The 16,422-nt window shown below is 33.9% G+C and overlaps 1 protein-coding gene across 1 annotated transcript in view; it reads right to left on the reverse strand.

The window, feature by feature from the left end:
• The window catches only part of uif (sushi, von Willebrand factor type A, EGF and pentraxin domain-containing protein uif), a 68,846-nt gene that overhangs the window by 25,559 nt on the left and 26,865 nt on the right, over positions 1 to 16,422 (reverse strand). Inside the window, 6 exon segments of the mRNA XM_018455657.1 lie at positions 351 to 704; positions 843 to 1,072; positions 1,196 to 1,336; positions 3,392 to 3,558; positions 4,570 to 4,645; positions 11,963 to 11,996. Of these exon segments, the coding sequence (XP_018311159.1) occupies positions 351 to 704; positions 843 to 1,072; positions 1,196 to 1,336; positions 3,392 to 3,558; positions 4,570 to 4,645; positions 11,963 to 11,996 (1,002 nt within the window).

The raw sequence follows: 16,422 nt of genomic DNA on the forward strand, positions 1-16,422 counted from the left end.
GGATATCCGCATCTTGACAGTATCACGGTGCATTAGTTATATCCCTAAGCACTTTATTTTGGAACACTTGAAATGATTTTAATGTTTGATTTTGCACTACATCCCCAGAGTTAGATCCCGTAGGTCCAAACCGGCTTTAGGATGAGCTTGATAATGTAATTTTAAAGTAAATTTTTTTTATATTAAAATGCATTTTCCAATAAAATGTGTTTTCTAATAAAAGTGTTCGGCAAAGTTGACATCTCAAAGTAGAACAATTCTCCAGAAGTCACAGTATACCAATGAACTAATGTACATACATTTTGCATTGATTTAATGTTAAATGAATAAATAGTAAGAGTTCAACGTACTTCCAGAGACATTATGCGTCCCGACTGAGCCTGCAGGATATAAAGACATTCCAATCCTCCGGGATAATTCTGGGGATATCCCGGGGATGTGAGCACTTGTCCTTGCGGCGTTGCTCTGAGGATTCCACCGCAGGCCTGCGGTTCGGTCTTCCACGAGGCACGGAAGCCCTTCCTCTCTACCGAGGCATCGGAACTGAATTTTATAATCATGAAGTTTGAGGCCGAGACGAAGAGCTTGTTGCTAAAATCCTGCTTGCCGGAAAGGGTCGCGAGATTTACAGACTTCTCCTCGGTTCTACCGCCTACGAGGATCTGCACTATATCGAAACTCTTCTCGGTCTCAAATTCTTGAAACTGGAACACGAATCGTAACTCATTTTGTAATTCCATTTCAAGTATCGATTTGTGATGTTTACAACGTACTATATATGTAGCATTAAGTGCAGTCATTAGCTTATTGAACGAGGAATATTTATCGAGTAAATAATTCACCTGCAAGAGAATATTATGTCCTTGAGGGCCCTCCAGCGTCCACTTACAATTGCTGAGGGGTGCATATTTATGCGGGTAATTTGGACTTTCCACGACGTCGCCGCTGCTCGCCATATAATACTGGCAGTTAGCCGGGCAGTCCAATTCGTCGGAATAATCGCCGCAGTCGTCCTGCTTGTCGCATTTAAACGCCGCGTTGATGCACTTGCCATTCGAGCAGTGGAACGAACCTGTGGAGTTATCCCGTCACGAAGGATTATCATTCCGTTCCACGTGAAATATAGAGGACATCTCGCGTCGGCCGTTATGCGACCGCTTACATCGCTCGTCGCAATTTACGTGAACGGACTTACCGGAAGGACAGGCGTCGGCACGACACATGAAAGGAAGAAGCGACTCGCACGTGGTTAATTCCCACGTTTGCTGGTTGTCCGTCAAGGCGACGTCCACGCATTCGCCTGATAGCGGATTCGGTTGCTTAGACGCCCAGAAACCTACATTTTTGCCAATAATATAAACAATATTTAGAGGGGGATCATATTACGTAAAAAAAATCCTATAATTTTATTTTAAACAATGGCGATGACTTTTATTGACCTCGAAAATTGATTTTTTAAAAATTAATTTTACCGTTGTTCAATCTCCTCTAAATACAATCATATCATACAACTTTGTCTAAGATATTATTTTGTCAATGAATTATGGAAAAAATAATTAGGTGTGGACATTAAAATAGTCCATTTCATACACACACGCACGCACGCACGCACGCACGCACGCACGCACGCACGCACGCACGCACGCACGCACACACACACACACACACACACACGTATAGAAAGAATAATGAAATGATTTTAATAGTAGTCTGTTAACAATACGAATATCTCAACTATTACATGCTTATAGCAATTAAGGCATTGCCTTGACTTGGTCATACATCCTTACTTAAGTAATTACATCTGTTGCTAGCGATACATAGTTAAGCTCGAGCATAATTAATAGTGCGGTTTAGTAGACGTATACAAATGCGTTAGACGAGGAAATTGCAGTTTGCAGTAAACCGACAAGAACAAGAAACGACGACGTCTGGGTATTGTTATGGGAAAAGTGTGCCTTCGTCCCGCGTATGCGAGTTCCGTGTTTCCGTGACCCTGATAGAAACTGGCCCCGTGTATATGCGAGGTCAAAGCTTTGTGCGAAACGACCGCGTCACGATTATCAACCACTTAATTTCATAATACGTTCGCAACATCTTAAAAAAACCTGAACACAATTAAAGACAAAGATTTTATTATTATTTTTCGTATTGCATACATCGGTACTTTAGATGAATTCATAGTTTTTAATTTCTAATAGTTTTTGCTATCTTAAAAAAATGCAGATATTTTTTACATCTCAGACTTTATAATCAATTTAATTTTTGCGCAAAATAGTAAAGATTGACACTCACTTAGTTTTTAACTAATTAATCCTTCGATGCCACTTTCGATGTGGCATACTCGACCCTTTTTTTTTCGAAAAAAAGAGAAAGATTCTATTTGACATTTTTGTTTACTTTATTGCTTGTAACTTTTTTACTAATGAAGATACATGTATAATCTTTACCTGATACCGTTAAACCGGCGGCACGATGCTCGTTTTCTTTCTTGATAATTAGCTGGATTAGATTCTTGCCACCATATTGGCTACGATGCTGGCACTGTCAGAGATTCTAATCTAGCCAGCAATCCAGAAAGAAAACAAGCATCGTGAGCCGCCGACTTTATATTTCTTGATTTTTTGCAGCATTTCGATTAAAAAAAAATTAATATTATTAAATTGCTTGTCAATTTGATTTGTGACATTATTATCTCAGTTTGGCTTATAATTGCGTTTCAAGGTTGAAAATAATTTCGGCACGCAGTTTACAAAACGGGGTATATACCTATATAAATTTACACCAAAAATATTATCTAAGCACTAAAATCCAGCTTAGAGCCCCTTGTTGGGGCTATGGTTGTTCAATTGTGTACTCACATTTGCGATTTTAAGATACTTTGTGAACAAAATTTGTTACAATATGGTATGTTCGTTTTTACGTATGAAAGTTAGTATAAGCAGCCAAAGTTGGATTGGGTACGTCATACACATTATACAGTGTGCCGACCCATGACAAAACGATATAGTATAGCACTGAAGATAGTTAATGATTGAAAAGAGATTTTAACTGAGAACTGAAAATTAAGAAAAACAAAGAGAAATAATATTTTTGAATCGATATCGAATAGACTCTGGTATTGAGGAATGAGCATTTGTAACTTAAAGAATTTTCATTCCCTTCACTTCGAGAATCGCATTTGATAACTGCATCACGCGGAATATCGGTCAAGGTCTCTTAAGCAGTCGATCGTTAATGGCGAAGAGTGCGAGTCGCACTCAAGAGACAGATAAAAAAAGGAAGAAGAGTAGTAGAGAAATTGCACAGGATGCGTTCGGTTACGGGATCTGCTCTTGCAGAACGTGCAGTGGACGTCTGCAAATCAAGTGAAACGGAATTGCATACGAACCGGCGTATTGCGAGACGAGCATTCCCGCGGCAGATTCGAGTGTGTTGGTACGTAAGTAATCGAGCGAAGCGAGACCCAGCCAGTAACGATCCAAATGCCGGCCGATCATGTTCGCTGACATGTTGTTTTCGCTGTATGATTCCACCACCATCAGTTCGCTCCCGTATCTGCAATAAACCGTCAATACCATCAGTGATTCATCTTACAATGCAGCATGATCGAGAAGAATGAGAAAAATAGAATATCTTTTATCTCGGGAAACATGATTGATCGGTGTTCATAATCCGTTTTTATTTCAAGTCTTAAATAATGTTTTAAGATGTACTAATACAGCTTTGTCATTTGTTTAAATAAACTGATTGATTTGAATAAACGAATCGCAGAGCTGTATTGATCTTAAGACATTACTTAACTCGCTTGAACGCTGTCGACATTGATTGCGAGTGATACAGCTATCGTTACGTGAATTTTACTCTTAACGCAACACAAATTTTTTATACATTTTACACTTTTAATGGCAAAATATTTACAATTTAGACTTTGTGTGTTATAATACCGACCATTAGGAGATTCAAACTAATATTCATAATATAACGCACTGTTAAAAATCTATATAGTGTCAATTAAATTTAACCTAATTTGAATTGTCACCATGCTCCTACTTATTGTTAGTATATCACTATTTTATACTAAAACAATGGAGTTGAACAATTCAAATTGAGTTAAATTTGACACTATAGGTTTAACAGTGTAGATTGAATTTTTAAAGCTTGCTCCTCTTTTACATAGTACTTGTGGCAGATCGGATTTTTTGATAACCATTAATTGCATAGCTTAGCGCTCAATGATCTTTCTTATTTGTATGTAATATGTATGTAATATTTACACTAATAACATTCTAAGATTGAGATGATCTTAAAATAAGAAAACTGTTTTCTATAGCCGAACTAGTGATCTTTTAGAATTTAAAGAATAGATATATTTGTTTGACGAAAGCAAGAAAGAAAGTTCCATTACAGTTTAGTACAGGAATAAAAAAACAGACCTAAGAACGGACTATATGGATACTGGACCATGTGTCCTAATGAAAGAGATACCGATTGTATTCTATACAAGTTAAATCTTAGATGTAATCTAAGTTCATAACGAAAGGGAAAGATCGATAGCGTACGTCTTACCTCCTGCATAATTCCGCCGCTTTTTCCCAGGAATAGTTGAAGAATTTGTAACAGTGTATGCCTCGCAGCTCCCATCCTGTGCAAGGAAATATTGCATTAAACTGTCTGTCTTAGATTTAGAGATTGTCTGTGCGCAGTTGTAATAATGCGTCGCGAGCACGCAATATTGCTAAGGGGATTATTGGAGCACCGATTATAATTGATTAAAATCTCTAAAATTATAGTAAAGACCGTGATACACTTATAAATTTTTATATACTTTAATTTATCATCATAATCGTGAAACTTTTATTGGAAACTAGAAAATACTGGCACTAGTACGAATACGGGAAGCCTTATTTTAAGGTCGTCAAGCGCTTCCGTGCAACCGGATACTTTAACTATCTTCTGCTGGCAAGCATACAGAAGACAGGAAAGGCGGTTAATCGGTGACCTGCACAGTCCGCACTGACAGCGACACAACGGCCTCAATTGTTTTTAGTGCGTATGATGTGCCTTAAGAAATTGATTGAAATCGAAAAGAATCTTATGAAATAGTGAAATTAAGTAGCTCATTGACAAAAATCATTATCGTTTGAAATTTTTTGGCGAGAGTGAAAAAAACTTGTATAATATTTCTCATTTAATCTATCACAATGAGATCTTCTTTAAAAAAAATTAAGGAGGTTCAATATTTTACTTAGAAAAAAATTGTTTATTTGATTAGATAAATATTGTTCATTTGACTTAATAATTTAGTTGTTTTTATTTCTTTCATGGAGAATGTACGTATTTATGTAAATCAAATAAGTATAATATGTTTGACTTAAGTACATACATTCTTCATTGAAGGAAATAAAGACAAATTGATTGAACTAATTTAGTTGTTCAATTGAACAACTTTTTTTCTCAGTGAACAAAACGTGTATAATATGGCATAAAAAATACAATTTCTATTTATTAAAATACAATGCACTTTATTGATTTTGCAACTTAAATGGATAACTTTAGTTGATTTTAGAACAAAATGTCCGCTATATTTATTAAATATGACTCATGGATAATTTAACATTTGCAATAACAATTTAGGAATTTAACTTTTTTGCATTTTTTTTTTCTATAACAGTAGGGATATAACTTCTTTTGCAATTAAACCTACTTTTCTTTCTTAATTTTAAGGTTTGTAACTGTTTCAACACATTTTTTAAAACGTTTAATTCGTAATCGAGGAGTTAAGAAAACCAGAAATGCTAATATCTAAATTTTTTATGTTTTTGGATTGCTGCATATATCAGTTCCTCAATTCATAATGGCAACAGTTTAACAAGTTTGATAGAATTTATTATTGATTTATGTATATTTATTATAATAATCGATAATCTAGTAACTAGTTTAATTTCTCTGTCAAATCCAACTGCTGATATTTTTTTTATGGCAACCGGATTACCTTGATATATTTGATACATGTAATTTATATTTATCTGATTCACAAGATTTTCTCAAATCTGATTAGTCGGAGAGTAATTTGATGCGCTTGCTCACTCGACTAAGAAATTGCATCGAAGAAATAATTTTCTGCATTGATCGACGCGGATATCGTACGTTAGGAGCTTGTATCCAGATTGCTCCCGGCACAAGCTTTTATTTCACGGCATGTCGTACATCGTTCGAGGATGCTCGTCGAGTTTCCGCGAACTCGATTCGTGTCAGTGGTTCGATCAAAGTAAACCACCTCGTCCTAGTCAGTATCACAAGCGTTGTATAACAAGCGATATTGCATTTTGCTGAATGCTATGTAAATGAGATACTATACTAATGTTTCGATCCATGAGAAGGTATAACATTTCGCAGTTATCTAAGAATACAATAGAGTGAGCGCGTAACAGTGCATTTCATTGTTCAGAAAATAATGATGCTACCAGGCAGAACTAACTTATTCTCTAACTTTAAATAGATAATTTAAAAAGAAATTACCTACTTCTAATTATCCAACTCACAGCTATTTACTAACGATTTCTACTTATTGTTATTAAATGGTGTCAATATTCGATCAAAGTAAATTATAGCACGGCAGTGTCGCTGCGCTTAGCTTAGCGCCGAGACACTAGTGTCTCCAGATCTAGTATGGTATTTATCGCAATAAAATTTTTTTGTAGTATTTAAAGATACTTTATTTTAAAATGTTTATCATTATTATCGTTATTAAATCGACGATTAATAGAATTTATGGTATTATTTTCAGATTTATATAATATTAAATTTATAATAGATTGCATTTCAAGTTCGACGAACAGAATCGGCGTGCAATTTGCAGAACCGAAAAATATATTTAAAAATCTACGCGTACAGTATATTATTAAGTACTAAAGTCCGTTTGAATATATTAGAATTTCTCCTATATATATATATATATATATTTGTGTTATTCATATTTATTGATCCATTTTCCTCTTATTAAAATAATTATTCTGGCGATCTTTCTCACAATTTTACAACCACTTGTGCTTATTTCTATAAATGTAAATTAACTTTAATCTCGGTTCAACTTACTTTTTATCTTCTTTTAATTCTTAGAACTAGAAAAAGATGAAGAGTTAGTTGAACCGAAATTAAAGTTTCTACATTGGTAAAAACGGGTACTAACGTAAATCTAAATGCGTACTTGGCGAATTCTGTCGTAGCTGCATATTTTCCAATCGAATCATATTAGCATCATAATTAGCACCGCGCGCGCGCGCGCGCACGCACGCACGCGCGCGCGCACACGCACACACACGCGTACGCACGCACGCACGCGCGCGCGCACACGCACACACACGCGTACGCACGCACGCACGCGCGCGCGCACACGCACACACACGCGTACGCACGCACGCACGCGCGCGCGCACACGCACACACACGCGTACGCACGCACGCACGCGCGCGCGCACACGCACACACACACGCGCGCGCGCACACCTCTAGCATTTATATTAAATTATTTTTATAAACAAAATAATGTTTACTATTTTATTCTTCTTTATTTTTGATGGATATTATAAATACGTTTAGTTTCCCGCTGCTTCGTGCTGGATGAAACGGAAGACCCAATGCGGAATGTAAATTAAAGATGTTTTGCATTTCGCTAAAACACGTAAGTTGCGTGGAAAAGAAACGAGACGCAGCATCACTCAGAGTCATATTGCTGATGCAGTCGGCGCTGGATTATTCGCTGGGAGAGACTTGATTACGACCTTCCTTTCTTTCAAAAGGTCAAATGGCCATGCACGCACACGGTTCTCTCGACGTCCATTAGCATTTCTCGTCCGAAGACCGTGTGTGAAATGCTATTTTCTCTCGGCGGTCGAGACGCATATTTCAACCAATGATCACGTAATATTAATGACACATCGCAGTTGATTTCGAAAAATAGAGGAAATCTCGACATTTTCCGCTATTACAAAATGTCGATTGAAATATAGCAAGAATCTGAAACAAGAATATCTGTATCTATACAGTAAAAAACCATTTTGTATTGTGTTAAACTGGTCCTTGTTATGCAGGATCTACAATACAAGTCGTAGAGGTCATAGAGTTAAGTCATAGATAATTAACCAACCACAGTTGAATATAAGAAGAATAATCGACTATGATTGATCAATTTTCTACGACTTAAGACCTTACGACCGCTACTGCAGACCCGCATTAAAACTTTGTATTGATTTTTTAACATATGTTCGAGTGTTACTTTAATATAATATAATCGTATTATTTGAATATGTATTATATATTGCATTAAATTGATATTCAACATTTCTTAATGTTAAAATAATAAATGAGTAAATGAACGGATAATATAAAAATAATGTGTTTTAAAACGTAAATTCTAAGATGAACGAATGAGATAAGTACGTAATCATTTAACACATATCACACACACACACAAATATTAATTATATTAAAAAATATACTTCCACAGTTTGTTTACAAACTGTGTCAACATTAACTTTTTTGTGATCATTTTTTTACACAATATCGATCTGTGTTGTTTTCTAACATTATTCATCTTATGTTAAATGAACACAAAAATTTGAATGGACCGTTTGGAACATGTGAAATGTGTTTTAAACATAGAAATTTTTCTTTGTATGAATTTTTCTACTTTAAAGGTAAAGTCAATGGTAACTAAAATTGATGAAATTCAGTATTCAGTGGAATATATTTTAGATGCGAAAGAAACTGGAACAGAGATTGGTGACATTCGAAAGATGAGTTAGCAAATGAATGATATAATCTTTTGATTCGTCACTTGGCACGCGAGTATGCGGAAAGGCAGTCTCTATATCTTCGTTTCCACCTCCGTTTTTTTTTCAGCAAAAGCCTTCTTGCGAGAAGCGTGGTATGTGCGAATCGCGTAAGAACAGATGAACGAGCAAGTTGCCGGATGTTCTACTTTTTGGAATCCCGTTCGACGATGCTCTCGGTCGAGTTTCCTCCAAGGTGCAAACGTATAACCGTGGCGTGAACGCGAAAAACCGACGTATATTTTTAGGGCCGTTGCGTATGCAACGGTGTAAGGTGGGCGATGGTTCGATGGTACTGGGGTAGACGAGAAAGAGGCGATCAAAAGAGAAGAGGGCAAGCCGCTGTGGGATTCACGGTTTAGGAATGACTCTACCTACACCTGTACCTCTGAATCTATCTGATACGTTCATACGTCGATTCGTGCGTCGCGTGGATCGAAAAAATTTTGGCCTTCAAATAGGGTTCCACCTGCATTAAACACAGCCCTTGCTCGCTATCATTAAACGTCATACATTAAGATAAAGTTTGATCTAGTTTGATTTTACGATAAGGTACGAATTTTGAGATTCTAATTTGAAATTTAATATTCTTTATTCATATCTTAAAATGTTAAGTACATGGACCTTCGTAGGTCCATGTACTTAACATGTGGAATATAAGAAAGTTGTATACGCGTGAGGACGAAAGAAACATATGTTTTACAATGAATTCCAGAGCTGCCACTTAAAATATTAATAAAGTAATATTTATGTAAAAATGGAGGATTATGTCTTTAGAATGTAGATTTTATTCTAATTATCGAATCAACGTAACATGTATATTAGCATACAGGACTTACTTTCTGAAATTAAAATTCTATTTTAATTTACTTTGATCTACTTTAATTCTGAAAATCCATTTTTTATTCTAAAAAATGGAGTCATATTTGTTTATTAGTTCAATATTCAACGATACTTATTCATTTGTTCAATGTTAAACTATATTTGTATAATAAGTATTAAATGAAATATATTCGTTCAAAGTTAAATGCGATATTTATTTGTTGCTATTGTTTAAATTAAATGGTATTTATTTGTTGATATCGTTTAATGTTAAGTGATATTTATTCAAAACAAGTTCTCAGTCTCTCGATGAAATCGTTTCTATCGCGATGTGCAGCAATTATGAGATCAAAGGCGTGACCGAACGAATCGTTAATTAATTAAAGTAAGAAAGAACGAGAAAATAGAAAATAAGGAAGAAAATAGCTGCACTTGCAATTTTTCAGGCACACGCAACGACTTATGGCTAGCGACCAACCGGCCCCATATGGTACGTGCAACCTACTTAGTTGTATCAGCGAGTAACGAAGAAAAGTAGAGCAGCGTTACGAATGGCCGAACTCTTATTCTCATTGTCTTTTACAAGATTTATTTATCGGACATATGTACTTGTTTCATTTTTGAAACTCTGCTACTGCCAGAGCGAGGTATAATTGTCGGCGTGCAATTTGCGATTCAAAGCGTCTCTGTGTGATTTAAATGTAAGTAACGACGCGTCCTAGTAAAAAAAGGAGGAATCTTAACCGTTGATTTCCCTTATTTGCATTGTATTCTGCGCCACGCATATTGGACGAAGATAAAATTTTTTCACATACGACGCAAGGAATTAATCTTGCAAAACTTGTCACTATCTGCAATAAAAATATTCGCGAATGAGAAACGCCGAGTCGAAATAAACAAGCTCCTTTTTTATTATCGAATTATCACTGAATAGACTCGTGCTCTTTACTCTCATAAAACTTCTATCGGACTATCAATGTGTGATTTATCTTTCTCCGCAGTTATCCAAACAGTGGACTGTACGGCATTAGCCGTAATGACGTTTACGGTTTCTCAATAATCTTGAAAATCACTTTGCGCTGATTTTATTGCCCAGTTGTTTTCTCATAACCTACGAAACGAGAGCTCAGTTATTCAGTGGAGGCCGGTCGCAAAAGTAAGAGTCCACTAATGTATAAGTTGACCGTCTCGAGAATGGCGATTTCTACGATGTCTCCGGATTAACTTGTAAAGTTCGTTTCAAAAAAATAATTGCAGAGCAACTTTCACATTATCTTGCGTCGTACTGCTATCGATTCGCGGGTTTTATTCATAAATCGTCCGATTCTACGAATGTAGATTAAGTTTACTCTAAGATTAACTTATTTTTTTATCTTTCTCCAGAGAGAGAGAGAGAGAGAGAGAGAGAGAGAGAGAGAGAGAGAGAGACAGAGAGCAGCTTCTTAGAATTATAAAACGATAAAGAATAAATTAAAGTTAATCTATGGTAATGGAAAAGAACGTGTGTCGTTTAATATTAAATTAGAATAATATAAAATATTAACATTAATGGCTTCAAGAATAAATCTAATACAAATAAAAACATCTCTATGATCTTACGATCTCTATGATCTCTACGAATTTAGACTGATGAGAATAAATCTAACTAAATATGATAATTCCTCTATATTCGATCAAAGCAAATATTTCTATGTGAATTTATATATATTCTGATCACATTCTTCATGGTGGCGCTTCAAAACCGAAAAATATTCTGGCGCACAGTATGTAGAATCAGATATGTATAAATTCACATAGACATTTAAGCACTAAGATCCTGTTTTGATCGAGTGTAGGAATTCTCGTATTCAATTTTAAAAAATCTATGAGAGCCGCGGATATTGATGTATAAATTAAATATTTATGTATTTACTATTTACTATTATAAAAATAAGTACATCCACATTGATTGCGAATTGTATCTATCGCGTTATGAATATTTAATTTATGCTCCAACATCGCAGAGGCGTTACATAGGCATTTATTGTATTACATTTTATTTATATTTTATTTATCATATTTGAATTTTTTTGCAATTACTTAAAATTAGCGAACCTTTATGCTTAAAATAATTTCTCGTGCTCCTTTGTAGAGTTGGGTAATTTTAAATCGAATTATCTTTAAGAATTGTCTTTAAATTTGTCTGAATAGATAAACCTACAAGTACTGGATGTAATCTTTCGGAAAGAAAAGAAAAGATTCACTTTAGGTACTATTTCTTGTGGCGCTTAGTACGCCACCAATCTACAAGCGAATGTTATTACTTACCGTTTGGACAGATAAAGACATTTGTAGTAGGAACCTGCAACACAGAAAGAGCGTTTACTTAACACTAATATTTAACACTTGATCACAAATTGAATAATAATTGATAGCTGAGTTCTAAATCGCAGTACCATCGAAGATACATAGAGTTCGCATATAATACAAATTAAAAAAAGCTTTTCTAAATTATTGGTTAGTGAGACAAATTGTCATGTGCAACGAAATTTAACAAGTAATAAAAATATCAAAATTTCTTCGTGAACTGTTAAAGTTGAAAGCAAATATATTAAAATCATAGAATAATTAAAAAAATCTTCTTTAAATTGTCAGATTGAAAGAAAGATTCTGCTAAAGTATTTAAATTTAGCTAGATATAAATTTGAAAATAACTTTTTAATATTTTGTTCCTGATAATTTGACGAAATTATTTTTAGATCGGTATCCAACTAAATTTTTAGATACTTTAACAAAATTATTCTTTCTATATAGGCAAATTGTAATAAATAGAGATAATAAAAATATTATATTTTAAATATTTGCGTTATAAATATTTTTTATACCAATAGATCAATGGGATTTTGTTAAAAAAGGTAAACAAAATCGTAAAAATCTGAAATTTTTTTGTATGATTGCTTCACAGCTGGAAGTCGCAATTTTTGCGTGTCGGATTTAACTGTGGAAAGGCGCCAGTTAGACCCAGACATGTTAGCTAGACGCATTGTTATCCGGCGGGAGAAAGTGAAGATGCAATCTGTCCAACGATCTTCGTTTCTCGCATCCGTCTCTCAAGAGCACGGAAAGTATCCGCTACTCCATGAGAGCGACTCGGACGTGTCCTCGTCCGTATATTTCGACGCTATGCGTGCGTATCAGTGATATAACGGTGACTACATTCCTGCGAGAGGTGCGAGTTGTACCAGCTGTATAGAAAGGCTGCACCCTTGCATTCCCGCGCACGAATACGCTTGAAAATCGAGTCTTCGTGCCACGTGCAACTCAAATGCCCGTATTCATAGTCAGACTTTATACTTAAGGCTTCCTTAAATTTATCTTTAGATGCTCAGTAGCCAATGAAATAATTCGTAGAGCATCTGAAGATAAATTTAAGGAAGCCTTAAATATAAGGCCTGACTATGAATACGGGCCAAAGTCATTTCGTTGTAACACGTTACGACAAGAGCAATTTTACGTCATGAAATATGTCATACATTTATTAAGTTGCAATTATGCAACCAAACGCAATAAAAATTTGCAGGAGGAACTAAAGGAAAGTGTATAATCATTAAATCAATAAAATCCATTTTACAAGAGAAATTTCTGAATTTTGTTTGCGCATTCACTCTGCATTTCTACAAAGATTTACATTTTCTATGACAATCATAATTGCTGGACAGATTGCTTATAGTTTTAAAGAGAAATGTTTCGTTTCTCGAGGGACCTTCATCAAGGCTTCATTCAGAAACTTGCCTCGGACTTGCATTCTTGCTACATTCTCTTCTCTCCCTCATATCGGGCTACCAGTTCTGTATATACATAGTTAAAATATTGATCTGTGTGCGATCACGCGGCACCTTGGCGTGCGTATCAGCCACGATGTATGTTAATACTATGTGCGCGCGGGGCGCGCTTGTATGCACTGAAATTCACTTTCACCTCACATATGCCATATCTCGTGGAAACGAACTCCGGCACCGCTAACTCCTACGGAGAGTCGGCCTCCGCGCCCGCGCCCGCACCCGCGCCCTCACCGCCGCCGACATACCAATTACTTCATAATCCACGGTTGAAACTTGCAAGAATCTCGGACGTAGGACTCGTATCGCGCGAGGCTCGCCCTCGCGTGTTTTCTTCCTGACCGCCTCATCCGCCGCCCCGACAGAGCCGTGCAACTTTTTCTTCATCACAGATAAAATTACCTTCGCCGAGAGTACTTAGATTCTTCGCATCTAACCGACGTGATTATGATTACGTTCTGATGATCACTGTTAGTGCTGAAAATCTATAGTGCACGTAACGTATATTATAGATTTTCGGTACTACTGACAGCGAATATCGGAACGCGCGCGCAGACATGTTAAAAACTAGTCGGGATGATTTGAATTGCAAATTCATGCAGTAATAGAGAGTGAGAAAGAAAGAATTCCGATAGGCAAATTGTCGACAATAATAGTATTTTGACAAAAATTTCGTAAAAATTGAGTTAACCCATTATATATACTATATATATATATATATATATATATATAAAGATCGGCTGGTCGATTTTCCGACCAAAAAAAATTGATTGGGATGCGAAATCTTTATCAAAAGGTTCCTTAAGGGCGTAGTAGCTTGCTATTAAAAGAATTTTAAATTTTGAGAAAAATAATTTGTCTTGATCCTTAATGGGTTAACACAATTCGCCAAAACGTAGCAGTTTGCCAAAATAAAATTTCTAATTACTTATCAAAAATTAAATTCAATTTTGAGATATAAATATTTTATAGATAATTATTTCGCATGGATTCTTTACTTAAAATTTTACCACGCGAAAAGTGTAATATTTCATGTTATAATATTTCTATATTACAATTTAGGAATAATTATGCATTTTTATAAACTGTATACATGAATTAATTTGTGTTCTTTATGCACAATTATATTTTTAAGAGTTTTAAACATACAGCTGTTTATATGCTACACATATTCTTTTCAATTATTGAACAATTTCTTTTAAATTTAATTTTGCATATGTATATGCTAAAATAATTCGCTATATTGTTGTTTTATTGAAAATAAAAGATTAATACTTCTACATTTATTTTTGTAAATATGCCTATGTAATTGCAAATTACAAATTTTATACAAGATTTCATCATATAGTTTCATAAATGTTTTCCTATTGAGGAAGGAGAGACAAAACAATGATTGAGTCACGGAAAAGGTATGTAGACAAATGATTAATTCAAAATTTTTTGCAGCTGCACAATATACTACGTGCAATGCGAGATGATCGTAAATATCAGTAGATAATAGGCTCGGTGTTAACTTTTAACCCTTACAAGGGCAGTAAAACATATACATACTATTTCTTTTTTTTAAATCTTTTTAACGTTTTTTATATTTAACTATTAATATGCAACCAAAATTATTAACATATTAATATGATTTATATTTCTGAAAACTTTTACTGTTATTTTTCATGATAGTTTCGTAATATTTTCGTGATATTTTAATTTAAAAATATGCTTTTCTTTACGAACAAATTAGGACAAAAAAGATGCAATTTGTCCGAATCAATTGTATTGCATATAAACTAATAAAGTCAAAAGGCTGCATATTTATGTGAACATTAAACAGACTTTAATTTGAAATAATGTAATTTATTTGATAATTTTTCATATATATACTCGTTCTATATTTAAAACAATCTTAAATATGTAAAATACTGAAAGTATTTTTTTTTTTTATAGAAAGAGATTTATTGTGTATACATAATAAAACATTATATAAAAATTATTTTTTTATAATAACAATAATTCATAGAAAGATATAAAAATGAATAAAAAAAACAAAATTCAATACAACGGGTAAATTCATAAATATCTTTCAAATTTTTGATTCGCCATTTTGAATAAACTTAAAATTTGACTTTAGAGTTTAATTAACGACCAAGAAATAATACGACCTTCAAAAATATAAGTTCACAGTGAAAATAATCACACTAATATAAAAAATTTGCTCATTGTTGTTTAAAATTAAATTTTTTAATTTAATTTTAAATTCGCAATTAGCAATCCAAAAAATATAAATATACTTATATTTTTATTAACATTTGTAAATGTTAATAAAAATCCACCCAGTAGAAAAAATATGCCCCTATAAATGTTAATAGTTATAATCTTAAATTACTCGCGTAGTTTTTTAATAACATTTTTTATGATCATTTTTTTAACACAATATCTGAATTGTTTTCTAACATATTTATGTTATATTAAATAAACACAAAAATTTAAGTGGGACAAGTGAAATATGTTATGCTATACATAGTTATATTCGATACAAATTTTCTAACAGTGTACACAATTAATAATAATTAAATGTTAATATGGCTCAATTAGAATAAATCAATAAATAAAACAAGGGCAATGAGCCAATTATAATATAAGATCTTTAATAAACGTATATATACAATAATCAAACGTTTCGACATCGATCGGGTCATTTTCAATGTAAAATAACAAAACATCTTACATACATTATCAGAAATTCAGTTAAAATATATTGTCCAGTGAGAATTTGGTTATATTCATAAAAAGCGGTCCATATGTAAAACTATCGAAGAGATCAAATCTCACTTATCGCAATTCTACCATCTGAATAAATACATTAACGTTGCGTTATAAATTAGATAAACGATGTACATGTTTAGTAAATTAGATTAGAGAGAATGTAAATTAAATAAAACATATATACCTCATATT

The sequence above is a fragment of the Mycetomoellerius zeteki genome, unplaced genomic scaffold (genome assembly GCF_001594055.1).
Source record: "Mycetomoellerius zeteki isolate Tzet28-1 unplaced genomic scaffold, Tzet1.0 scaffold50, whole genome shotgun sequence".
NCBI lineage: Eukaryota > Metazoa > Arthropoda > Insecta > Hymenoptera > Formicidae > Mycetomoellerius > Mycetomoellerius zeteki.